The following is a 26683-nucleotide window of genomic DNA, read 5'->3' on the forward strand; positions in this document are numbered from 1 at the left end:
ATCTTGGCCTTTGCAGAGCAGCTGCAAGTGTTTGTGCTCAAAAATGAACCACAAAAGCTGCATCTTCCCCATGAATACATCTCAGCCAAACTATGTGGGGTGGAGGTAGGTGTCATTCTAATGATTTTGCATATCTTAGGGCAGTAGTAAATTAGACCCTGGGTATCTTACTATAAACTACTGGATCCTCTATATATGTGGTGGGCTCATGCCTACTCATAGTTCCTGTAGCTTCTTGGCAGACTGGGCAACTTAATACAAAAAATAAATGACACATATTAAGCTTGTGCACCAAAACATTCAAGATATTTATTTGGGGCAACAGTAGAGATACCTATTTAGTGACCTACCACCCTCTGCCTCCATGCACAGCTCTGCTATACTGTGCATGTTCTTGATTTTGTATTTTGGACTTGATTTATACCATTCATTAGGTGCCCTGCTGGTGCATAAACATTTTTTGACCTGCATAACTTCTTTGTGTATTATTAGTTATCATTGGAACCCACACAAACCAGCTCAATAATTCAGGTTCAAGAGCTGCAGCTGCATAGAAAGAATTCCAGTTTCTTTAGTACAATCCACTGCATATTAATGAAATAACACGGCACTTACATAAACGCGATACATTTCACAAGGAATAATCCTCGTTCCAATAACTCGGAAGATATGTTTCATTAAATATCTGCTGCTGCTAATTAGTAGGTCATTGCTTCTAATTATGTAACATGCTATCCTTCCATGTTTCTTCCAGCAGAGATCTAACGCAGTGCTGAAACCTGCTAATAATCGTTGGTGGTTAAATCTGCATATTACTGCCATTGCTATGGTGACGTTACACCAAACAGCTTATTTATATGCAAGAAATGATTTTTTGGGAATCTATTACAGATATTCCAGGAATGATGATTTAAGGCTCTTACATGTCTGCTAAGGTATTCATTTTAGTTCAAAAATACAAACATAGTGTATCGAAAATGGACTTTCAGCGGATCATATCCTGAAAATGTATGAAAAGATAAAATAAGCCACGCTCATAAATGGGGTTTTCAACCACAACGTGAAAATTCAGCACTTTTGTCTCTCATCCTTCAAAGAGGTTTAATGATTCCCATTAAAAGCATCATTAATATTAGTGTGTTGGGGGGGGGGTATAATGCATTAGTATGAAGGCCATGGACTGAATGCACTGTCAAGACCAAGGCTATAAAAACATTGTAATGGTCAGCTATTTATCTTTAATCCAGTAAGACTACAAAGGAACATTTAGCCCCAGAAGCTTGCAATCTGATGTGTCCATATCCCTGTATTCCAGCCAACTTACCTTTATCCTTTACTAATGCCTCTAACTCTTCTTTCAGACTCTCGTGCCAGTAGGTAATATCTACATGCAGGGAGTAATCACAGCACACTTTGCCATCAGCCCATTCTCTCCACTGGTCATAGGCTTGCACTAGGTTCATTCCAGAGTCAGGGAAGACATGGTCAACTGGAAGGACAATTAAGTAGCCAGTAAGTGTACAGAAGACTTCCATCCATAATGCAAATAATTTCCTATTATAATCACTACACGGTAAGATCCGCTCACTTGGCGAGGTAGCCAAGTGAGCGGATTTACTCCCGATATTCCCACCTACAGGTGGGCCATATCAGTTAATTCAGTTCAACCAAATTAGAACGACAGGTATAAGCGTTTGGGGACCGCGTCAAGGAGCTGATGTTGGTCAGGCAGGCCTGTTGTTAGTGCCCATACACGGGCCAATAAGCTGGCGAATTGGTCTAAGGGACCGTGTATGGCCACCTTAAGAATCTCACTGACAATGACAAAAAAAATGGGTGCAGTTCTACACCAGGAAGGATTTTGGTGACCCGATCCAGGGTCGGACTGGGCCACCGGGATACCGGGAAAAAACCCGTTGTGCCCCCTGGTGGACGAGGCTGATTGATATCTGCCTGATTTCAGGCGAGATGTCGGTTGGGAAGGCCTGTCGTTAGTGCCCATACACGGGCCAATAAGCTGCCGAATTGGCCTAAGTGACCGTGTATGGCCACCTTAAAAATCTCACTGACAATGGCAAAAATAATGGGTGCAGTTCTACAGCAGGAAGGATTTTGGTGGCCCGATCCAGGGTCGGACTGGGCCGCCGGGATACCGGGAAAAAACCCGAGGCCGAGACCCGACCCATGTCATAAATGGAAACGTAAATGGAAGAAACACTTTTGGGAATTAGGCCTTATTTCCCTTTAAAATGAGCAAGATGCAGCCATAATAATCATACCACAATATATGCTGTGCTACATACTTATCATGGTGGTGCCTCCGGCAAGTGCCGCCTTTGTTCCTTGGAAGAAATCATCAGCGCTGGTCATCCCCATTACTGGCATTTGTAGCCTCGTGTGAACATCTATCCCTCCGGGTATAACCAACAACCCATGAGCATCAATGGTTTTTACTCCACCAGGGACTATTAGATTCTCTCCAATTTGCCTGAATCAAAACATAGAGTTTGAATAAAAACAAAAAATGGAACATTGCAAATACTTCTGTCTGAATGGTTCATCATGTAGTGGCCGGTTCAGCTTATAACTTGTGACTGGTCTGCTCAACTTGTGATGTGACTGTCCAGCTGGTGGGTCCAGTCAAGGAAGTCTACTGATATACTATAATATATAACATCATTGCATTGCTCTCAACACCCAGTTACTTACTTTATTAATCCATCTTCAATATATATATCGGCGAGGAAGGACTGATCATCGTTCACAATCTTCCCACCTTTTATCAGCAGTCGGTCACTCTGCAAAGCAACAAAGTTATAAGATTAATGAATAATAATCGGCTTCTGTACGAGGCTGGCAAAATAAAATGAATGAAGAGATAGTATAGGTTAGTATAGGTTGTGTGCTGGGTTTACTCGGATGGGTTGAACTTGATGGACAATGGTCTTTTTTCAACCCTACGTAACTATGTAACTATGTAACTATGTAACTATGTAACTATAACAGAGCTGGAGTGGCAGAAGACCAACTGAAATATGTTGTGAGGGTAATGGATGACATTTAAGGCTGGCTAGGAATGGGTGTAATGGTTTTCTATGGGGCCAGCTGACTTGTAGTCATACATAAGTAATAATGAAACCTAATTCTAACCAGCTACATATGAAAGCTCCCTGTGTAGGGTTACCACCCTGCTGGTATGTGACTGGCCCAGCCAGTTAGAGCTGGAATTAGAAATCTACTGGCAATGTAATTGGTGGTAAATTTGTAATACACTATAAATCCCTCCCTTTGTGACACTCTCCACTAAAGGATTACTCTTTATAAGTACAGACCCACCTATACCCCGCCCATTAACCTGCCCACTCCCCATTCACTCTGTCTTTTTCCCCACCCTGTGACATCATTACCCCGCCCCGTGCTACACCCCTTACCAAAAAGGTGGCAGCCCTATCCCTGTGTGGCATAAGGGTCACATACCTCAGCATCCTGTCCCTTTATTAAATCTGCCTCTTCGTTTCAAGGTTTAATTTGTGAGAACTCATTTTTGAATTGGCTATAAACTATCCTAGCCCCATGAAAGTTCTAAAGTTCTTACTGGCTATCAACTGTCCTAGTTCCATGACTATTCTAATGCTATAACCGGCTGTTAATTGCCTGGTCCCACAAACAGTAAAGCAACAGACTAAAAACAATGAACCTAGCTGCTCAACCCAAAAGGAGGCACCTAAAATTATGTGATAGATGGTTGTGAATAATATGGCCCTGAATTATTACAGAGAAAATTAAATAGTTTAGAGAGCAATATACAAAACTTGTAACAGTTTTTTTGTTATTTGTGGCACCGGGTACCAACAGCAAGCATGGTTTGTTTGTCTTAAACACTCTGTGTCTGTGCCATCTCCCTGAACTTCTGATGAAATCATCTAAATAGCCACCAAGCCAGCCATGCTTGCACAAATTGATATGACAACGTACATCAGACACGAGCGAGGCTGGAAAGTGGGATGGCAGTTTGCTCTTGGGCTGGCCTGTTTTGAAGAATTTGGGTCACTCTAGGAGACAGTTTGCTTATAAATGAGCCAAATGATGTATTAATGTGACTGCCTTAGCGCACCCCACAAAGAATATCTCTATCTAGCTCACAGCTATTGTTGTTTAATAGCATTGAAGTGGTTTGCAATAGTCCTGCAACCCTATAGCAAGAGCACAGTACACGGACCGATTTCAGCTGGCAATATCAGTCCTTTAGACAGAATCGGTCTAAAGGACCGATATCATCAGCTTATCTGCCCGCATATAAGCACCACCGACAGGGCTCCCCGACCGACATGGCAATTGACCTGAAAATTGGGCAGATCTCAATCGGCTCACAAGCAACGTCGGTGCAGTCCCTGACCGACAGCACCTATGCCCACCATTTTAATTTGAGCGTTTGGCCCTAGAGCCAAACAACCAAATTAGACCACTATTGCCCACCCATAGGTGGGCATATCGGGAGAAGATCTGCTCATTGGTGACCTCACCAAATGAGTGGATCTTACAGTGTAAAGGTGGCCATACACATTCAGATCTGCTCGCTTGGCGATGTCGCCAAACGAGCGGATCTTCTCCCGATATCCTCCACCTACAGGTGGGCGATATCAGGAGAATCTAGGCTAATTGGATTGTTTGGCCCTGGGGCCAAACGATCGAATTATAACAACGGGTATAGGCAAAGTTGGTTCCGATCCGACTAGATTTTTTAACCTGACGATATCTGCCCGATTTCAGGTTGGACGGGCAGGCCCGTCGGTAGTGCCCATACATGGGCCGATTAACTGTCGAATTGGTCTAAGGCATCGATATTGGCAGCTAGAATTGGCCCGTGTATGGCCACCTTAAGGCCACCTTTAGTCTTGACCACTGAAGGGAGTATAGAAAAATAAGGGCACACAACTGATAGGCTGCTGTAGGTTTCTTGGGAGGGGCAAAATATTGTGTTCATGTTTAATAAACTCCCAAGGTTCCCATGCCACATGACCAGCAAAAGTTATTACTGAAAAAGGTCACTTATTCCAACCTGTAAATGACTGTGAAGCTGGCACCTACAGTATCCAAGGGCAACTCTATTACTAAATAGTAAAACAAATTAGTATTTTGTGTTATAGTTCAACTGACACTTTGGGGGCCATTTGCTACTGCTTGGATTTTTTTTTGTTTTTCCGATTCATATTTCTTAGCTCTAAGTTGATCTTCTCTTGCACAACTTTCTCCCAAATTTTTTTTTATTTAAATGTTGCTCATGGGTAAAAAGGTATAAAAAAAAGACCCCTGCTCCATACAAATTAAATCAATATATGTCAATACAGGCACATTTTTCGTGTGTACCACCTATTCCTTCCCCAGTTTCCTCTCTGTGGATAGAGTGGAACCTGATTCAAATAGAATATTAAAAGGCACAAGGAATGCAATAAGAGGCTGCTTTCTTCCCTGCTAATACTTGCACTATGCAATTTCATGGTTCACTACACAATATATAAACTGTATATAGTGTTGGCAGAGGAAAGCAGTGATATCCATTGCTTCTATTTCTACCCTGTCTGCAAGTGGAATATCTGACATTACAAGAGAATTGTTTATGCATTCGGGACAGTATCAGATGGACATTCTCTGGGTTTTTTTTGGCTTTTTGAGATTGGCTATCAAAAAGCAATGGCCTATTGGTAAGTCTGTTTCTATCCAAGCAGTGGCATTGAGCTCTTAGCTCATAACAAGATTAAAGACATAAGAGAACGTGTCTATTTCAGCCATTCAATATTATCGATCCCAAATCCTACTGTTTGACTTCCATACTTAGGACTTAAGGCTCCAGGAGGATCTTGAAGAACATACAGGTCCACTAACTACCATTGAGGTTTAGCACCCACCAATATTCCATGCCACCAAAACAGGTGTCAGTCCCACAGTTTGATAAACACTGTCCTAGGGTGCCATTGGTCATTCTTCTGCCCACTAACCCACAGCTACAGCCATTCTACCACCCTACATATAACAGAATCTAATTAGTCGTTATTTCCTAGATTTCCTACTATAGCCCTACTGTAGTCAGAGAAAATGCCGGGGGTGACATTAGCCTTATGGTGTAATAAAAAAACAAAACAAAAAATACAAAATATCATTATTTTTAAAGGAGACGCATTGGATTATTATGAATAATAAACGGTGCTGGTTTCACTTTGCTCTAAAAATTAATACTATCTGTAAAAATGGCCCCTTTACTGGAGCTCCCTATAGATTGTTTCAAATGAGGGGTGGGCGAGTCCTAACAGCCCCTGCCAGAAGCACAGTAGGAGGGGAGTAGCCAATCACAGCCCTGCAGTCAAACAAGCAAAGACAGGCTGCAGACCAGCCTAGTTGCTGATTGGTTCCTACAGTGCAGTGTGCTGAGTGCCGCCGGCCCCCCTGCACCCCTGCACATCCAAAGAATTCAGCCAGCAGGTAGATGGGTGGAACTAGTAGGGTTTTGGGAGAATTTCTCAATAAATCAGTCCGAAATAAAACTTGTTTAAGCACAATCCTTCTATATATCGAGGAGTATAATGCACTGGCACATTGTTAATTTTAACATGACATGTCCCCTTTAACTAGTAAACTAAATGGACCTTCATTGGCATGCATGGCACATCCGAAATCTCATTGCCCCATCTGGCTAGTGAGCTGATTACAAATAAAAGCCCTTGATTATATTTCTCATTGACGCCACTTAATGTGCTCTCCTCTTGCACCTCACCTCCCCCTCCTTTGTTCTTGGGTCATAAAATCTGTGGGGGCCAGTCTCCTCATTATCTATAGCCCGCAGATGCCCCATCACCTGCATCTTCCTTGTTAGTATATTCCATATAAACACAGATACAGAAGCGGCATCAGTGCCAACCAAGTACCAACTAAAGGAAAATATTCATGGGAAATGTTTCTCCTGTGCCACTCAAATGGATTTACAGCAATCAAGGGGCTGATGATGGACCCGCTGGGCTTGCCAGTTCACAGGGACACTTCTCCTGGGTCACAGGATGTTGCCAGAGGCATTTAAGCCATAGTCCCTAAATCAGAGGTCCCCAACCTGTTTAACACGTGAGCCACACTCAATTGCAAAATGCAAGCATGAAAAAAGTCCCTGGGGATGCCAACTCAGGGCTGTGATTGGCTATTTGGTAGCCCCTATGTGGACTGGCAGCCTATATAAGTCTCTGTTTGGCAATACTCATGGTTTTATTCAACCAAAACTTGCCCCCAAGTCAGCAATTCAAAAATAAGCACCTGCTTTAAGGCCACTGGGAGCAACATCCAAGGGGTTGGGGAGTAACATGTCACCCCTGAGCCATTGATTGGGGATCACTGCCCTAAGCTAGGTCATCAGCTGCACAGGACCCCCCACCCTACAAATCAGTGCAATTGGGCTTTCCATATCCTTTGACTCCCAACGGAACCCGCTGCTACTTCAATGCAACCGAAACAATGTTGCAGTGGTCAGCTCTCCTGCAGTCAGTTCTCTGATTCCCACAATGCCCTGCACACATTTGTTATTCTCTTTCTTCACAGGTCTGCTATTGCAGAATATGAAAGGCACTATGGGAACTGGAGTCTTGATTGGAGGCGGACTTTCCCACTGCTACATTGTTCAGTGGTATAGGTAGTCAGGGTCAGCAGTGCAGAGAAAAGCAAAAGACAGACAGATACTGCTTCTCATATCAAATCCATTTTGTATTTGATACAGTACATTGTATTTGCACAGTCTGTTGGAAAGGTGATTTAAATGGCATTTGCTTTCATTATTATTGTGCTCCCTATGCACAGAATATACAGTAAGGTCTGGCTCCAGTGTGACTTATCAATGCACTTATTCAGTGTTCAGACGCGACAGTCAGTCCCATAATGGCTGATTGGAAGGGTTTTCCCCAGGGACCACCGGCTTTGTCCGCGGATCTCTAATTATGGCAGGACACAGGCGGCTATTGTCTTCAGGGCCGGGGCAAGGAGAGGCCTGTTAGAGACTGCATGGGGCATTTCATTCAGCAAGGGAATTGTGCAGAGATTTTAAAAGGGATGTTAATAAGTACAAAGCCTACATAAACCAAATGAGTGTCCTCTTCCGCTTCGTTACTTTGTAATTGTATATCCTTATTTGCAGAGGGGATTATATATATAAATATACCCAGATCCCACTCACACAACGCTCAAGGGTTCAGCTCTCATATAATATTATACTTCAAGCGCTTCCAAACAACAGTTTGCTATGAAAAAGTCAGTATACCTGAGACCTGCCTTAAAATTTTCTAAAGTTCCAAAAAAATGCCTATAGGGAAAAATGGACACAGCTGTCACCATTAGTGATGTGTGGGTCGGCCTGAAACCCACGGATTGGATTGGTTCAGGCTAACATCCACACAGCTTCCACCAGTCTTGGGTGGGTTTGGGCTGAACTTTTCCATGCGCCCACCCAGTCTGTCACTTTACAATGCCCCACTTCCGCCTTTTGATGTCAGTATTTATAGATTCACGCCCACATGTCCTGGCCCATTCATGGCGTTAGAGAGGGGCTTGTCGGGTAAGGGTCAGGTGTGGGTAACAAGTCGGCGGGTTAGGGTCGGGTGTGGGTAACAAGTTGGCGGGTTAGGGTTGGGTGTGGGTAACATGTCGGCGGGTTAGGGCCGGGTGTGGGTAACAAGTCGACGGGTTAGGGTCGGGTGTGGGTAACAAGTCGCGGGTTAGGGTCGGGTGTGGGTAACAAGTCGGCGAGTTAGGGTTGGGTGTGGGTAACATGTCGGCGGGTTAGGGCCGGGTGTGGGTAACAAGTCGATGGGTTAGGGTCGGGTGTGGGTAACAAGTCGGCGGGTTAGGGTCGGGTGTGGGTAACAAGTCGGCGAGTTAGGGTTGGGTGTGGGCAACAAGTCGGCAGGTTAGGGTCGGGTGTGGGCAACAAGTCGGCAGGTTAGGGTCGGGTGTGGGTAACAAGTCGGCGGGTTAGGGTCGGGTGTGGGTAACAAGTCGACGGGTTAGGGTCGGGTGTGGGTAACAAGTCGCGGGTTAGGGTCGGGTGTGGGTAACAAGTCGGCGAGTTAGGGTTGGGTGTGGGTAACATGTCGGTGGGTTAGGGTCGGGTGTGGGTAACAAGTCGGCAGGTTAGGGTCGGGTGTGGGCAACAAGTCGGCAGGTTAGGGTCGGGTGTGGGCAACAAGTCGGCAGGTTAGGGTCGGGTGTGGGTAACAAGTCGGAGGGTTAGGGTCGGGTGTGGGTAACAAGTCCGCGGGTTAGGTGTGGGTAACATGTCGGCGGGTTAGGGTCGGGTGTGGGTAACAAGTCGGCGGGTTAGGGTCGGGTGTGGGCAACAAGTCGCGGGTTAGGGTCGGGTGTGGGTAACATGTCGGTGGGTTTGGGTCGGGTGTGGGTAACATGTCGGCGGGTTAGGGTCGGGTGTGGGTAACATGTCGGCGGGTTAGGGTCGGGTGTGGGTAACAAGTCGGCGGGTTAGGGTCGGGTGTGGGTAACAAGTCACGGGTTAGGGTCGGGTGTGGGTAACAAGTCGCGGGTTAGGGTCGGGTGTGGGCAACAAGTCGCGGGTTAGGGTCGGGTGTGGGTAACAAGTTGGCGGGTTAGGGTCGGGTGTGGGTAATAAGTCGGCGGGTTAGGGTAGGGCGTGGGTAACAAGTCGGCGGGTTAGGGTCGGGTGTGGGTAACAAGTCGGCGGGTTAGGGTCGGGCGTGGTAACAAGTCGGCGGGTTAGGGTCGGGTGTGGGTAACAAGTCCGCGGGTTAGGTGTGGGTAACATGTCGGCGGGTTAGGGTCGGGTGTGGGTAACAAGTCGGCGGGTTAGGGTCGGGTGTGGGCAACAAGTCGGCGGGTTAGGGTCGGGTGTGGGCAACAAGTCGCGGGTTAGGGTCGGGTGTGGGTAACATGTCGGTGGGTTTGGGTCGGGTGTGGGTAACATGTCGGTGGGTTTGGGTCGGGTGTGGGTAACATGTCGGCGGGTTAGGGTCGGGTGTGGGTAACATGTCGGCGGGTTAGGGTCGGGTGTGGGTAACAAGTCGGCGGGTTAGGGTCGGGTGTGGGTAACAAGTCACGGGTTAGGGTCGGGTGTGGGTAACAAGTCGCGGGTTAGGGTCGGGTGTGGGCAACAAGTCGCGGGTTAGGGTCGGGTGTGGGCAACAAGTCGCGGGTTAGGGTCGGGTGTGGGTAACAAGTTGGCGGGTTAGGGTCGGGTGTGGGTAATAAGTCGGCGGGTTAGGGTAGGGCGTGGGTAACAAGTCGGCGGGTTAGCGTCGGGTGTGGGTAACAAGTCGGCGGGTTAGGGTCGGGCGTGGTAACAAGTCGGCGGGTTAGGGTCGGGTGTGGGTAACAAGTCCGCGGGTTAGGTGTGGGTAACATGTCGGCGGGTTAGGGTCGGGTGTGGGTAACAAGTCGGCGGGTTAGGGTCGGGTGTGGGCAACAAGTCGGCGGGTTAGGGTCGGGTGTGGGCAACAAGTCGCGGGTTAGGGTCGGGTGTGGGTAACATGTCGGTGGGTTTGGGTCGGGTGTGGGTAACATGTCGGTGGGTTTGGGTCGGGTGTGGGTAACATGTCGGCGGGTTAGGGTCGGGTGTGGGTAACATGTCGGCGGGTTAGGGTCGGGTGTGGGTAACAAGTCGGCGGGTTAGGGTCGGGTGTGGGTAACAAGTCACGGGTTAGGGTCGGGTGTGGGTAACAAGTCGCGGGTTAGGGTCGGGTGTGGGCAACAAGTCGCGGGTTAGGGTCGGGTGTGGGTAACAAGTTGGCGGGTTAGGGTCGGGTGTGGGTAATAAGTCGGCGGGTTAGGGTCGGGCGTGGGTAACAAGTCGGCGGGTTAGGGTAGGGCGTGGGTAACAAGTCGGCGGGTTAGGGTCGGGTGTGGGTAACAAGTCGGCAGGTTAGGGTCGGGCGTGGTAACAAGTCGGCGGGTTAGGGCCGGGTGTGGGTAACAAGTCGGCGGGTTAGGGTCGGGTGTGGGTAACAAGTCGGCGGGTTAGGGTCGGGTGTGGTAACAAGTCAGCGGGTTAGGGCCGGGTGTGGGTAACAAGTCGGCGGGTTAGGGTCGGGTGTGGGTAACAAGTCGGCGGGTTAGGGTCGGGTGTGGGTAACAAGTCGGCGGGTTAGGGTCGGGTGTGGTAACAAGTCAGCGGGTTAGGGTCGGGTGTGGGTAACAAGTCGGCGGGTTAGGGTCGGGTGTGGGTAACAAGTCGGCGGGTTAGGGTCGAGTGTGGGTAACAAGTCGGCGGGTTAGGGTTGGGTGTGGGCAACAAGTCGGCAGGTTAGGGTCGGGTGTGGGCAACAAGTCGGCAGGTTAGGGTCGGGTGTGGGTAACAAGTCGGCGGGTTAGGGTCGGGTGTGGGTAACAAGTCGACGGGTTAGGGTCGGGTGTGGGTAACAAGTCGCGGGTTAGGGTCGGGTGTGGGTAACAAGTCGGCGAGTTAGGGTTGGGTGTGGGTAACATGTCGGTGGGTTAGGGTCGGGTGTGGGTAACAAGTCGGCAGGTTAGGGTCGGGTGTGGGCAACAAGTCGGCAGGTTAGGGTCGGGTGTGGGCAACAAGTCGGCAGGTTAGGGTCGGGTGTGGGTAACAAGTCCGCGGGTTAGGTGTGGGTAACATGTCGGCGGGTTAGGGTCGGGTGTGGGTAACAAGTCGGCGGGTTAGGGTCGGGTGTGGGTAACAAGTCGGAGGGTTAGGGTCGGGTGTGGGTAACAAGTCCGCGGGTTAGGTGTGGGTAACATGTCGGCGGGTTAGGGTCGGGTGTGGGTAACAAGTCGGAGGGTTAGGGTCGGGTGTGGGTAACAAGTCGGCGGGTTAGGGTCGGGTGTGGGTAACAAGTCGGAGGGTTAGGGTCGGGTGTGGGTAACATGTCGGCGGGTTAGGGTCGGGTGTGGGTAACAAGTCGGCGGGTTAGGGTCGGGTGTGGGCAACAAGTCGCGGGTTAGGGTCGGGTGTGGGTAACATGTCGGTGGGTTTGGGTCGGGTGTGGGTAACATGTCGGCGGGTTAGGGTCGGGTGTGGGTAACATGTCGGCGGGTTAGGGTCGGGTGTGGGTAACAAGTCGGCGGGTTAGGGTCGGGTGTGGGTAACAAGTCACGGGTTAGGGTCGGGTGTGGGTAACAAGTCGCGGGTTAGGGTCGGGTGTGGGCAACAAGTCGCGGGTTAGGGTCGGGTGTGGGTAACAAGTTGGCGGGTTAGGGTCGGGTGTGGGTAATAAGTCGGCGGGTTAGGGTAGGGCGTGGGTAACAAGTCGGCGGGTTAGGGTCGGGTGTGGGTAACAAGTCGGCGGGTTAGGGTCGGGCGTGGTAACAAGTCGGCGGGTTAGGGTCGGGTGTGGGTAACAAGTCCGCGGGTTAGGTGTGGGTAACATGTCGGCGGGTTAGGGTCGGGTGTGGGTAACAAGTCGGCGGGTTAGGGTCGGGTGTGGGCAACAAGTCGGCGGGTTAGGGTCGGGTGTGGGCAACAAGTCGCGGGTTAGGGTCGGGTGTGGGTAACATGTCGGTGGGTTTGGGTCGGGTGTGGGTAACATGTCGGTGGGTTTGGGTCGGGTGTGGGTAACATGTCGGCGGGTTAGGGTCGGGTGTGGGTAACATGTCGGCGGGTTAGGGTCGGGTGTGGGTAACAAGTCGGCGGGTTAGGGTCGGGTGTGGGTAACAAGTCACGGGTTAGGGTCGGGTGTGGGTAACAAGTCGCGGGTTAGGGTCGGGTGTGGGCAACAAGTCGCGGGTTAGGGTCGGGTGTGGGCAACAAGTCGCGGGTTAGGGTCGGGTGTGGGTAACAAGTTGGCGGGTTAGGGTCGGGTGTGGGTAATAAGTCGGCGGGTTAGGGTAGGGCGTGGGTAACAAGTCGGCGGGTTAGGGTCGGGTGTGGGTAACAAGTCGGCGGGTTAGGGTCGGGCGTGGTAACAAGTCGGCGGGTTAGGGTCGGGTGTGGGTAACAAGTCCGCGGGTTAGGTGTGGGTAACATGTCGGCGGGTTAGGGTCGGGTGTGGGTAACAAGTCGGCGGGTTAGGGTCGGGTGTGGGCAACAAGTCGGCGGGTTAGGGTCGGGTGTGGGCAACAAGTCGCGGGTTAGGGTCGGGTGTGGGTAACATGTCGGTGGGTTTGGGTCGGGTGTGGGTAACATGTCGGTGGGTTTGGGTCGGGTGTGGGTAACATGTCGGCGGGTTAGGGTCGGGTGTGGGTAACATGTCGGCGGGTTAGGGTCGGGTGTGGGTAACAAGTCGGCGGGTTAGGGTCGGGTGTGGGTAACAAGTCACGGGTTAGGGTCGGGTGTGGGTAACAAGTCGCGGGTTAGGGTCGGGTGTGGGCAACAAGTCACGGGTTAGGGTCGGGTGTGGGTAACAAGTTGGCGGGTTAGGGTCGGGTGCGGGTAATAAGTCGGCGGGTTAGGGTCGGGCGTGGGTAACAAGTCGGCGGGTTAGGGTAGGGCGTGGGTAACAAGTCGGCGGGTTAGGGTCGGGTGTGGGTAACAAGTCGGCAGGTTAGGGTCGGGCGTGGTAACAAGTCGGCGGGTTAGGGCCGGGTGTGGGTAACAAGTCGGCGGGTTAGGGTCGGGTGTGGGTAACAAGTCGGCGGGTTAGGGTCGGGTGTGGTAACAAGTCAGCGGGTTAGGGCCGGGTGTGGGTAACAAGTCGGCGGGTTAGGGTCGGGTGTGGGTAACAAGTCGGCGGGTTAGGGTCGGGTGTGGGTAACAAGTCGGCGGGTTAGGGTCGGGTGTGGTAACAAGTCAGCGGGTTAGGGTCGGGTGTGGGTAACAAGTCGGCGGGTTAGGGTCGGGTGTGGGTAACAAGTCGGCGGGTTAGGGTCGAGTGTGGGTAACAAGTCAGCGGGTTAGGGCCGGGTGTGGGTAATAAGTCGGCGGGTTAGGGTCGGGCGTGGGTAACAAGTCGGCGGGTTAGGGTCGGGTGTGGGTAACAAGTCGGCGGGTTAGGGTCGGGTGTGGGTAACAAGTCGGCGGGTTAGGGTCGGGTGTGGGTAACAAGTCGCGGGTTAGGGTCGGGTGTGGGTAACAAGTCGGCGGGTTAGGGTCGGGTGTGGGTAACAAGTCGGCGGGTTAGGGTCGGGTGTGGGTAACAAGTCGGCGGGTTAGGGTCGGGTGTGGTAACAAGTCGGCGGGTTAGGGTCGGGCATGGGTAACAAGTCGGCGGGTTAGGGTTGGGTGTGGGTAATAAGTCGGCGGGTTAGGGTCGGGCGTGGGTAACAAGTCGGCGGGTTAGGGTCGGGTGTGGGTAACAAGTCGGCGGGTTAGGGTCGGGTGTGGGTAACAAGTCAGCGGGTTAGGGTCGGGCGTGGTAACAAGTCGGCGGGTTAGGGCCGGGTGTGGGTAACAAGTCGACTTTTTGTTGAACTGCACATCACTAGTCACCAGTTAAATGCCATGAAACTCGGAGGGAACTTCTAATACAGGTCTGGTATCTCTTATGCAGAAACCTGTTATCCAGAAAGCTCCAGGTCCTTAGCATTATGGATAACTGGTCCCATACCTATACACATATATATTAAAAGCAGGGATGACATTTTTTACCAAAATTTCGGCAACTTTGCCATGGATGCTGGTAAGAAAGTGTGAGAATTTCAGCGGTCAGTAGCGCCGATAGGCAACAACACTGTCACAATGTCACAGCGCCCAGAGAACGCAGGTCTCTGAACACTACTGCCCAAAGGCAGTCACAGTGCCCATAGCAGTGCAGCCAGGCTGTAACACCGGCGTGTTTATACCAAGCCTATGTGACTATTCCCTTAAATGATAAACACTGCCATCTGATGTCACAGCACTTTGTTTATATAGGGACATGTAGCCACTACTGTAAAATATAAGAATAATAAAAGTCACCAGAGTTCCATGTCCATATAAAGGTAACTTGTAACATTATCCTCATGTTTCACAATAGGGAGGGGTTCAATATTTATTATAATACACAAGATTCAGAGAGTCATGTGACACATTACATTAATGAGCACTTATTCTAACTGATGACATCAACAGGCACTGTTTATAAGGATATTCATGGCAATTGTGTATTATAAGGGTATTTAATAAATGGCAAGTTAGATAATGCTGTAATCATCTCCCTGGATAGGTATTTTGTAAACCAACACAGTATCACTAATACGCAATAAACACACCAATACGCAATATAAAGCACAAAGCCTTTTTAAAGATAAAAATGGCCTTTTTTGTATTTTCTCATAATAATACAGAGTCTGCATGTCATGAATACGTATCAGCTACAGCTCTACTGGAACAATGGACCTGACACCGAATGGGTGGGGGTTTGTTTATACATCAGATTCAATATGTCTCCCCAAATCAGAGCTGGTAAACAAAGGCCCAGCAATCCCGGCCATGACTCTCACATTGTTACGTTAATGGAGTATAAATAGAATATCAGCTCAGATGAGTAATGGGCTCTTTCTGCTGTTACAGGAGGTTATCCTTACTCACAGTATCCATCTCACCCCCCCAGCAGCACAGCACTGGAGAAAGGACACTTATACACAGATTTAGAGGTTAATTCAGAGGGTGCTGTAGCAGGGGGCAACCGAAAGTTTGGCATTGTTCTGTTAAATCATTAGGCAGGGAAAGGGTTAATGCTGTATACACATGTATGTGGCCTATAGGTAACTAGAAACCCAACAGCTCATTTTTTACAATAAAGATGCCATAGAATTGTTGTAAAGGAATCAGAGAATTAAACATATTTGTTTGTGAATTTGAGAATAAAGCCCATGATGACCCAGTTTCATTAGATATAATCACTTTCTGCCTATCTATATGCTATCACCTCAAGCCTAGAGCATAGATTCGCTACCTTACACGTCCCCCACCGCCATGTCTTGTTAGACTGCAACTCCCAGCAGCTCTGCTGCAGCCTTCAGGTTCTCAGGGGCATGCTGGGAGCTGTAGTTTAACAACAGCGGAAAGGACTAGGAAGCCAACAGTCTTGGTGTCATTACAGAGAAAGGGGACAGAGCATCATCACTGGGTTTCCCGAATGTGCACCAATTAGAGCAGCGCTGTAGGGAATTTAAACTGTTTTGGGGCACATTATCAGAAATTGCAGTAGTGACAGTCGGCACAGGGATAGAGTGGGCATTTGTACCCGGCAAGCACTGTCTATTAATGGGCACAACAGGGTTATATGTAACTTGTTGTTACAGGAATATTGTGCCCAAGGTGCTCACCAATACATCTATCCTTCTTCTTAACAAATCCCCTTGTCAGTGCCAGCCCTGCTAATGCCCATGTACCAGTGTTATTATTCCGGCTCCCCTGTATTGGTGCCTGGGGTATCATGAAGGTCGATCAGTTGCTGTAGGGACAGGTTCCCATTGTGGCCCCAACTGACCGTGGCCCTGATCTCATATGATATCGGTATGTGATGCCAGGGATGCCCAGCCCTCTCCCCTTACCGTGAGCCGAGGGATGCTCTTCTTGCCTTGGTAGGACATGTTGGTCCGGCAGCCAGCTCCCAGCAGATGCAGCCTTATTGTGCTTGGCTCTCAAATGGGGGTGGGGACTGTGGCCCCCCTGCCTGCCCTTTTTGTGTGTGTGTGTGTGTATGTGTGTGTGTAAATGTGATGTTACAGAAGGCTCAATGGCTCCCCCTGCCCTGGAAGATTTCACTCACAATTATAGCTCTGTGCTGTAGCTGAAGCCGGAGCTGAAGGGCATCTCCTAGTGCTACCTGCTAGCTGCCTGCCTCCCCCAGCCCAGGGCAAACACTAAGCATCACTCCCCTGCCCCCCTAGCCCAGGGCAAACACTAAGCATCACTCCCCTGCCTCCCCCAGCCCAGGGCAAATACTAAGCATCACTCCCCTGCCCCCCCCCCAGCTCAGGGCAAACACTAAGCATCACTCCCCTGCCCCCCCCAGCTCAGGGCAAACACTAAGCATCACTCCCCTGCTCCCCCCAGCCCAGGGCAAACAATAAGCATCACTCCCCTGCTCCCCCCAGCCCAGGGCAAATACTAAGCATCACTCCCCTGCCCCCCCCAGCCCAGGGCAAACACTAAGCATCACTCCCCTGCCTCCCCCCAGCCCAGGGCAAACACTAAGCATCACTCCCCTGCCTCCCCCAGCCCAGGGCAACCAGTAAGCATCACTCCCCTGCCTCCCCCCAGCCCAGGGCAAATACTAAGCATCACTCCCCTGCCTCCCCCAGCCCAGGGCAACCAGTAAGCATCACTCCCCTGCCTCCCCCCAGCCCAGGGCAAATACTAAGCATCACTCCCCTGCCTCCCCCAGCCCAGGGCAAACACTAAGCATCACTCCCCTGCCTCCCACAGCCCAGGGCAAATACTAAGCATCACTCCCCTGCTCCACCCAGCCCAGGGCAAACACTAAGCATCACTCCCCTGCCTCCCCCAGCCCAGGGCAAATACTAAGCATCACTCCCCTGCCTCCCCCCCAGCCCAGGGCAAACACTAAGCATTTCTCCCTGCCTCCCCCAGCCCAGGGCAAATACTAAGCATCACTCCCCTGCCCCCCCCAGCCCAGGGCAAACACTAAGCATCACTCCCCTGCTCCACCCAGCCCAGGGCAAACACTAAGCATCACTCCCCTGCCTCCCCCAGCCCAGGGCAAATACTAAGCATCACTCCCCTGCCCCCCCCCCAGCCCAGGGCAAACACTAAGCATTTCTCCCTGCCTCCCCCCAGCCCAGGGCAAATACTAAGCATCACTCCCCTGCCTCCCCCAGCCTATGGCAAACACTAAGCATCACTCCCCTGCCTCCCCCAGCCCAGGGCAAACACTAAGCATCACTCCCCTGCCTCCCCCAGCCTAGGGCAAACACTAAGCATTTCTCCCTGCCTCCCCCAGCCCAGGGCAAACAGGGCAGCTCTCCCAAGCCTCCCCCATCCAGGGGCAAATAGGGCAGTGCTCCCCTGCCTCCCCCATCCCAGGGCAAACAGGACAGCACCCCTGCTTCCCCCAGCCCAGGGCAAACAATGGAAAACGCTTCCCTGGTACGCTCAACCCAGGGCAATTAATGGGCAGCATTTCCCTGGCACAGAACAGAAAAAGACCTCAGGCAGCACAGCTCTCACTCCCCTAGCAGCAAATGACAGCTTCCAATTTAACCAACAGGTGCCAAGGCCTGGGGGGTATGATTAACCTTTTCACTGCTGGAGCCTGCACCTAAATGGACTGTTCATTCACCCTGTATCTTCAGAATGCTGCTGCTGTTACATCACAGGGGGCATAGGGCAGAAAGGGCATTTACCTTGGGCCCCCAACCATAAAGGGGACATAGTAGCATGCCCACCTTGTGGCCCTCTGTATGTGCTCCCTCCCAGTCCAGTATCCAATGACAGTCTAAGCTTAGCTATAGCTGAAGGGCAATAAATTGAACATCTTTGGTTTACATAGTTCTGTTTCTCAAACTTCAATAGGCAGCACAGGGTGCACAGCAGTTGGGGATCATGTGATCCTTGCGTCTGGAAATGCCAGTAGTTAGCAATGTTCGTAATGTCCGAAAAATTTGCAAAAAAGCCAAAAATGAATGAAACGCATTCAAGTCAAAGCATTGTTTTATGGTGACTTTTTCCAAATCTTGGTGGTCCCAATGGTTTGGGGGATGTGTCCTTGGGTGACAATATCTATTAAGCATTCACATAAATACGCACATAGACACACACAAATATATATTTACTTTCAGGAACATGTAATTCGGACTTGGCAAAAAAAATATTTCTGGATCCATATTTAAATAAAGTTGATGCATCCAAACCAGGGCCCCTAAGCTGGTATTCAACAACTGAACTTCAGAATCAGCTATAATCAATTATATTTTATTAGCATTATATTAGTTTATTATTATTTTATAGAGAAACATGCTCCATTACTTTTTATTGGGATCACATATGGATGTGACCTGGCAGATGAGAGAAACCATGTAATATCTTGTGTGAGCTAATCCACTCACCATACCCATCATCATCATCATTTATTGATATAGCACCAGCAAGTTACATAGGGCTTTACTTTGGATTAAGACAAACAGGGGTCTTATAATAATAATTCAACAAACAAGGTTACAGAATAAAAATAGGATAGGAGAGCCCCACTCAAAAGAGCTTAGGTGCAACGAGAGAAACCCTTTATCAATATTATAGTTGCTGTTTAACTGCAGTATTATTGAGCCTATTCATAACTCTGTATATTTGCTATTATTTTGGCATAGTACATGAATGCATTGGAAGGTGGCAGGTAGGACACCGCTGTTGTTTGTGTACATACAGATATGGGATCTCTCATCTGGAATCCTGTTCTCCAGAAAGGCCATCTCCAATAGACTCCATTATAAGCAATAATGCAAAATTTTTTAAAATTATTATCTTTTTCTCTGTAATAATAAAACAGTACCTTGTACTTGATCCCAACTAAGATATAATTACCCCTTATTGGGGGCAGAACAGCCCTATTGGGTTTATTTCATGGTTAAATGATTCCCTTTTCTCTGTAATAATAAAACAGTACCTGTACTTGATCCCAACTAAGATATAATTACCCCTTATTGGGGCAGAACAGCCCTATTGGGTTTATTTAATGGTTAAATGATTCCCTTTTCTCTGTAATAATAAAAAAGTACCTGTACTTGATCCCAACTAAGATATAATTACCCCTTATTGGGGGCAGAACAGCCCTATTGGGTTTATTTAATGGTTAAATGATTCCCTTTTCTCTGTAATTATAAAACAGTACCTGTACTTGATCCCAACTAAGATATAATTACCCCTTATTGGGGGCAGAACAGCCCTATTGGGTTTATTTCATGGTTAAATGATTCCCTTTTCTCTGTAATAATAAAACAGTACCTGTACTTGATCCCAACTAAGATATAATTACCCCTTATTGGGGACAGAACAGCCCTATTGGGTTTATTTAATGGTTAAATGATTCCCTTTTCTCTGTAATAATAAAACAGTACCTGTACTTGATCCCAACTAAGACATAATGAATCCTTATTGGAGACAAAACAAGCCTATTGGGTTTATTTCATGATAAAATTATTTTTTAGTAGACTAAGGGGCCCATTTACTTACTCACGAACGGGCCGAATGCATCCGATTGCGTTTTTTTCGTAATGATCGGTATTTTGCGATTTTTTCGGAAAATTATCGCAACTTTTTCGTTACCAATACGATTTTTGCGGAAAAACGCGAGTTTTTCGTAGCCATTCCGAAAGTTGCGATTTTTTCGTAGCGTTAAAACTTGCGCAAAAAGTTGCGATTTTTTCGTAGTGTTAAAACTTGCGCAAAACATCGCGCCTTTTAAGTTTTAACGCTACGAAAAAAGCGCAACTTTTCGCGCAAGTTTTAACGCTACGAAAAAAGCGCAACTTTTCGCGCAAGTTTTAACGCTACGAAAAAATCGCAACTTACGGAATGGCTACGAAAAACTCGCGTTTTTTCGCGCAAATCGTATTGGTAACGAAAAAGTCGCGATCATTTCCGAAAAGTCGTAAAGGCGCCGAAAAAAACGCAAAAAATACTAAAAAGTCGCAAAATGTTCTACCTGTAGAATATTTGTACCTACCATGGAATAGCCCGTTTGCTTTTGGTAGCAAATGCAAGTGTAGGAAATATCAAAAACTATACAGTAGTGATGAGCGAATCTGCCCTGATTCACTTTGGTGAAAAATTTTCAGAACTATGAAAAAATGACTGAAACATGACATGCGCAACTTTTTTTTTGACGTGACGCGTTCTTTTTTTTTTTTCAAAACCGTGCCTTTTTTTACACAACCTATCTATCTATTGATCTGTCTATCTTTATCTATCTATCTATCTATTTATCTATCTATCTATCTATCTATTGATCTGTCTATCTTTATCTATCTATCTATCTATCTATCTATCTATTTATCTATCTATCTATCTATCTATCTATCTATCTGTCTATCTATATCTATCTATCTATCTATCTATCTATCTATCTATTGCTCTGCCTATCTATCTATCTATCTATCTATCATCTATCTATCTATCTATCTATCTATCTATCTATCTATCTATTGATCTGTCTATCTATCATCTATCTCTGTCTATGTATCTTTCTGTGTGCCTGTCCATCTATCTGTCTATCTGACTGTCTGTATATCTGTCTACCTGTCTGTCTGTCTATTTATTAAAACAGATTAAAAGAAATGAAGTTAAGTGAACACCAACAATTCTCTCCCCATATATATAGGGAAATAAACATCAAACCCAACGAATACATGGCATTTCCACAAATAAAACACCACTCACTGTATTATATTGTGATTTTTAGGGGGATCCTGAGATTTTCATTGACATTTAACCTGACTCCCTGTCCCATAATCCCAAATTGCGAATGGATAAAACATCTCTCAGACTAACGATGACAATGACTAATGGCTCTACATCTGGTAGCCATGTAACCCAGAAGCACAGTTTCCTGACCATAGACCCCAGCCAATTTATTACTCACATTACTTTAATTACTATTACCTACTGTGACATGATATTCCACTTTATTAACCCTTCCTGAACTGCGCAGGGCGCACATTTTGGGTGCTGTTTTATGGGTTATGAGCCACTGCTTTATGTAAAGTAAGGTATTCAAAATCCTTTTTACAATTAAACTCAGAACATTATTCCAAGCCCAATGGGTTATTTCTGTCAGTGCAACAGGACAACTGTCCCTAAATGAGTTGTATCAGCTCAGGTTCCAATATTAATATGAATCAGTTGCATGGAAGTGAGGGGCCCCTGAGTGAGAGGCTCATTACCTGAGGTGTCACCTCCGCCATGTTAAGCTTGACAGACCCCTGGGTTTCCACAGAGTCGCTTCCTTGCCGTTCCAGGCTGCTCAGACTGCCGCAGTCGCTCCCACTCTCCGATTCAGGACTTGAGTTGTTCATTTCCACCTTTTTGCCATTTCTCTTGCCGACGCTTAGAGAGTCAAAATTGATGGTTTTATTCTCAAAAGCGCCTTCCACATTGCAGAACATTCCTCCATATTTCTGCCTGGGCTTGGGGCTCCCTGAGCCGAGTTTAGAGAAGAAGCTGTTGCTCTCTCCATTGACTTTCTCCCTGCCGCTTCTCTCTGCCATTGTTGCTAAATCTCCCAAGACCGAAGCTCCTTCCCTGATAATCCAATGTGAAGTGTCTGCTTGCTCCGCCAGGCTTCATTTGAGCAAGGGACCCTGAGTCAAATGTGTCACATTATCCCCCAGGGTGATCCCCCAGCTGCCGGCTCCATTTAGGGCCGACCGCACTGTCCAATGGCTGTGGTGCTGAACTCGTTACTAGTAACATTGACGAGCAGCCTTTATTGCCATTTCTGGGAAGAACAGATGTTTATAATGTGAACTGACTGAGTGAGGGGGGGATAGAGTTGATTTACCATTCGTTTAACCAAACTCTTAGACTTTAATAACAGACCCTGTGTGTTTTATTCTACCATGTTATCCAGCCATTGATGTTCAAAAATAACTTTGAAATGATGATACTGTTAAAAAAGAGAAACATTTAAAAAAAACAAAACAAAAAAAAAAACTATAATGAAAAATGTCTATGAAAATTTTCATTCATCCAGGTCATGGTATATCCAGTATAAATAAATTTAAAGCAACTGGACTTGTTTGGTAAACGTCTTCAATGATTACCAAACAAGTCCAATTGGTTTAAATTTATTTATACTGGATATAATGAAAAATATAAAATAGGAATGATTTGTAAATGTGATTTTTATGCTATAAATAAGGAGCTTTAAAACTAGTACAGGTATGGGACCTATTATCCAGAATGCTTGGGGCCTGGGGTTTTCTGGATAAGGGATCTTTCCGTAATTTGGATCTCCAATTTAAGTCTACTAAAAATCATTTAAATATTGAATAAACCCAATAGGCATGTAATCATTTTTAAAATTAAGAATTATTTGCTTATAAAGGAGTCTACTTTCCGTAATTCAGAACTTTCTGGATAACAGGTTTCTGGATAAGGGATCCCATACCTGTATCTCAATTTATAATTGAACTATTATGATATGATATGAACTGAAAATCCAGTACATTCTGTATTACTGTATACAGGCATGAGATCCATTATCCGTAAACCCGTTAACAAGAAAGCTCTGGATTATGGGAAGGTCATCTCCTATTGAATTTCTATAATACTTAACAGTACCTTATACTTGATCCCAACTAAGATATAGTTAATCCTTATTGGGGGCAGAACAGCCCTATTAGGTTTATTTAATGGTTAAATGATTCCCTTTTCTCTGTAATAATAAAACAGTACCTGTACTTGATCCCAACTAAGATATAATTACCCCTTATTGGGGGCAGAACAGTCCTATTGGGTTTATTTCATGGTTAAATGATTCCCTTTTCTCTGTAATAATAAAACAGTACCTGTACTTGATCCCAACTAAGATATAATTACCCCTTATTGGGGGCAGAACAGCCCTATTGGGTTTATTTAATGGTTAAATGATTCCCTTTTCTCTGTAATAATAAAACAGTACCTGTACTTGATCCCAACTAAGATATAATTACCCCTTATTGGGGGCAGAACAGCCCTATTGGGTTTATTTAATGGTTAAATGATTCCATTTTCTCTGTAATAATAAAACAGTACTTGTACTTGATCCCAACTAAGATATAATTACCCCTTATTGGGGGCAGAACAGCCCTATTGGGTTTATTTAATGGTTAAATTATTCCCTTTTCTCTGTAATAATAAAACAGTACCTGTACTTGATCCCAACTAAGATATAATCCCCCCTTATTGGGGGCAGAACAGCCCTATTGGGTTTATTTAATGGTTAAATGATTCCCTTTTCTCTGTAATAATAAAACAGTACCTGTACTTGATCCCAACTAAGATATAATTACCCCTTATTGGGGCAGAACAGCCCTATTGGGTTTATTTCATGGTTAAATGATTCCCTTTTCTCTGTAATAATAAAACAGTACCTGTACTTGATCCCAACTAAGATATAATTACCCCTTATTGGGGGCAAAACAGTCCTATTGGGTTTATTTAATGTTTTACTAATTGTTTACTAATTGTTTTACTAATTTTTTAGTAGACTTTTAGTATGGAGATCCAAAATACAAAAAGATTCCTTATCTGGAAAACCCCAGGTCCTGAACATTCTGGATAATGGGTCCTAAACCTGTACTGTACTATAGGAAAAAGGTGGTCAGAATTAAAAAAAAACAGGTACATTTTGAAGGACAGAGATTCCAAACTGATATTTATAACGTTATCCTTGTTTTAATTCTAAAGCCTCTCAGTTGTAAATTGTAACAATGACAGTGTCGGTGCTGCACTATAGAGGTAAGGCTTACAGACGTCTGTAGAGCAGCACTAATGATTTAAAATGTGGAGACTGGCAAAAGTCATTGAAAAAAATCAAAAAGTGTACAAAAATCCCCTGGAAAGGTAATTCATCTTAAATTTGTGTTTTTAGGTTTTATATGAACCTTCTTTTTCAAAGCAGTTGTTTGTATCACTGCCTGAATTGGGCTGTATCTCATAGTCAGACACAGAGGAACGGGGGGGGAAGGCATATATTAGAAAACCCAAAGGAACGTCTCTCTACCAAGTTTGGCCAAAAACACTTAGAGCCACATCAGAATGATCCAAATGATGGGCCTTGAGAGAACCTTCTGCAGTGCTGGTTATACCCAACGGGATTTTCAAATCTGCCTAATAGATATCTGGATGATATTTGGCCAAATATTTATAGGGCAGGCTGTTGGGGAGCCCCATATATTGATCAATAAGCTGCTGGCTTGGTCTGGGGGGGGGGGGGGCATGTCAGCAACTTTAACAGGCAAATGTATGGCCAGCTTAAGCCAGTGCAGCTTTCTATTTCTCTTGGCAAACCCACTTTATATGTATTACAGCTATTCATTCTGGAATTTATACTGTGGTTACTAGGCTGTCTGACCCTAGCAACCAGGCAAGTCTTTTAAATGAAGCATGTATAGAAGAGGGCAATGACAAAATAAATAGAGTAAAGAGCTGGTCTCATAGGGATTACAGCACACTACAAGTTGTGGCAGTTTTGTGAATTGTTGGTTTACTTTATTTCCTTTAAACTTTGAGACTGTCTCTGCTGGATAAAAATCCCTCTGCTGCCCAATATAAGGCTAACGGCACATGGGGCTGTGCTTCTCCCCTACTCAAACACTGTGCCCCTCTACCCTTAGCAGCTGAGGCCACTTGCTGAACGCCAGGTCGTCTGGGCACGGAGGGTTCCCCCGAGAGGCACCAATATGGGGTTGAGACCAACCTCAGCTGTGAGTTAGGGGTGTGTTAATTGTTCAACTCTAATAAACACCCCCCTCTTTGCCACTGACAGCAGGCTACAGGCACCAGGGGTCCCATCAATACCCCATTCATCACTCAGCAACAGAGCAACTGTCTAATGCACCATGACTGTCTCTGTGTAACACCTATTTCTTGTTTGAATGATCAGCCAATGAGCTGCTCTGAAATATAAAACCAAAAAAAGAGAATGCCTGACCCCCAACAGCAAATAACCAAAATATACTTACTTCTGAAGGTCAATAATATAAACTCTTATTAATGAGGTCAGTGAGGAAGATGCACATTCCTATTCACAAACAAGGCAATATATCTCGACAAAGGCCTTGTGGTCATTGCCTGTATATTATTATATTCACATTTATACATAATGTTAGGTGATGCATCTTGTAGTTTTGGTCAAAAAATAAATAAATAAATAAATAAATAAATAAAACTTGTAATAATTTGAACAATCCATTTTTTTTATTAAAAGTCAACAATAAATTAAGTACTTTACAAATGAATAGAAAGTATTTAATATATATTTTTTGTCATATTAATCACATTACAAAAATATGTGTAAAATTTATAACTAATCAGCAGAAAGCCCCTGTTTATGGACTGAGCGGTATTGGACTTGAACCCCTCGGGACACAGAGACGGGGGCGTCTCTCTCTCTCGACCTATTACGTTTCAGTGATATGATATTTGGAACAGAAGCACATAAATAGGGCATTTATAACATACATTTTTTACATTATTTACAAGGGAATATTTATTTTACAGCAACTATATCATATAAACTGTACAATAAATACATACAGAATTCCATTTGTATATATATATATACTGTATATACACACACAACTCCCTGAGTCTAAACTAAATCCACTACTGTGCAAAAAACACACTCACCAATTTAAGGTTGTGATGGTGACACCGCTGTCCCTTTTGGCATTACAACTTCCTCCCAAGTAAAATGTGGTTCCTACAGTAGCTACAAGCTGTGTAAGGCACTCGGGGTGTACAGAAGGCTACGGGTACTAAGGGGCAAAACATTTATTAGTAACAGCCACAGTGTAACAACAGCTTGAGCGGTAGGTACTATACGCAAGCTTAATACCATGTGTTCTTTGAGGTCAGACGCTGGGTCTCATGTGGAATTTAGTTTAGACGGAAGCGAGATATTGGTGCACATAATGAGAGATCCATGAGCTTAGTTTATATACAAACAGGGTACTGATTGGATAGCCCAAAGGCCACACAGTACTATCCAACCAGGACCTTACAGATGCAGGTTAAACGTAACGCTCATTAGAGGTTTCACAAGGTAAATTAAACATGAAACAATGTAGGGTATGTTCCTTTCCA

The 26683-nt window shown here is 46.4% G+C and overlaps 1 protein-coding gene across 2 annotated transcripts in view; it reads right to left on the reverse strand.

The window, feature by feature from the left end:
* Positions 1–22224, reverse strand: part of dpysl4 (dihydropyrimidinase like 4) — a 42137-nt gene extending 19913 nt beyond the window's left edge. The window contains exons 1-4 of one of the 2 annotated variants that reach the window (XM_031905053.1): positions 21778–22224; positions 2710–2798; positions 2304–2488; positions 1325–1489 (exon numbers count right to left, since the gene is read on the reverse strand). In XM_031905053.1, the coding sequence (XP_031760913.1) occupies positions 1325–1489; positions 2304–2488; positions 2710–2798; positions 21778–22101 (763 nt within the window). In that variant the 5' untranslated portion in view covers positions 22102–22224. 2 annotated transcript variants of the gene reach the window in all.
* Between the last annotated feature and the right edge of the window lie 4459 nt (positions 22225–26683).

Source organism: Xenopus tropicalis, chromosome 7 (genome assembly GCF_000004195.4).
Source record: "Xenopus tropicalis strain Nigerian chromosome 7, UCB_Xtro_10.0, whole genome shotgun sequence".
NCBI lineage: Eukaryota > Metazoa > Chordata > Amphibia > Anura > Pipidae > Xenopus > Xenopus tropicalis.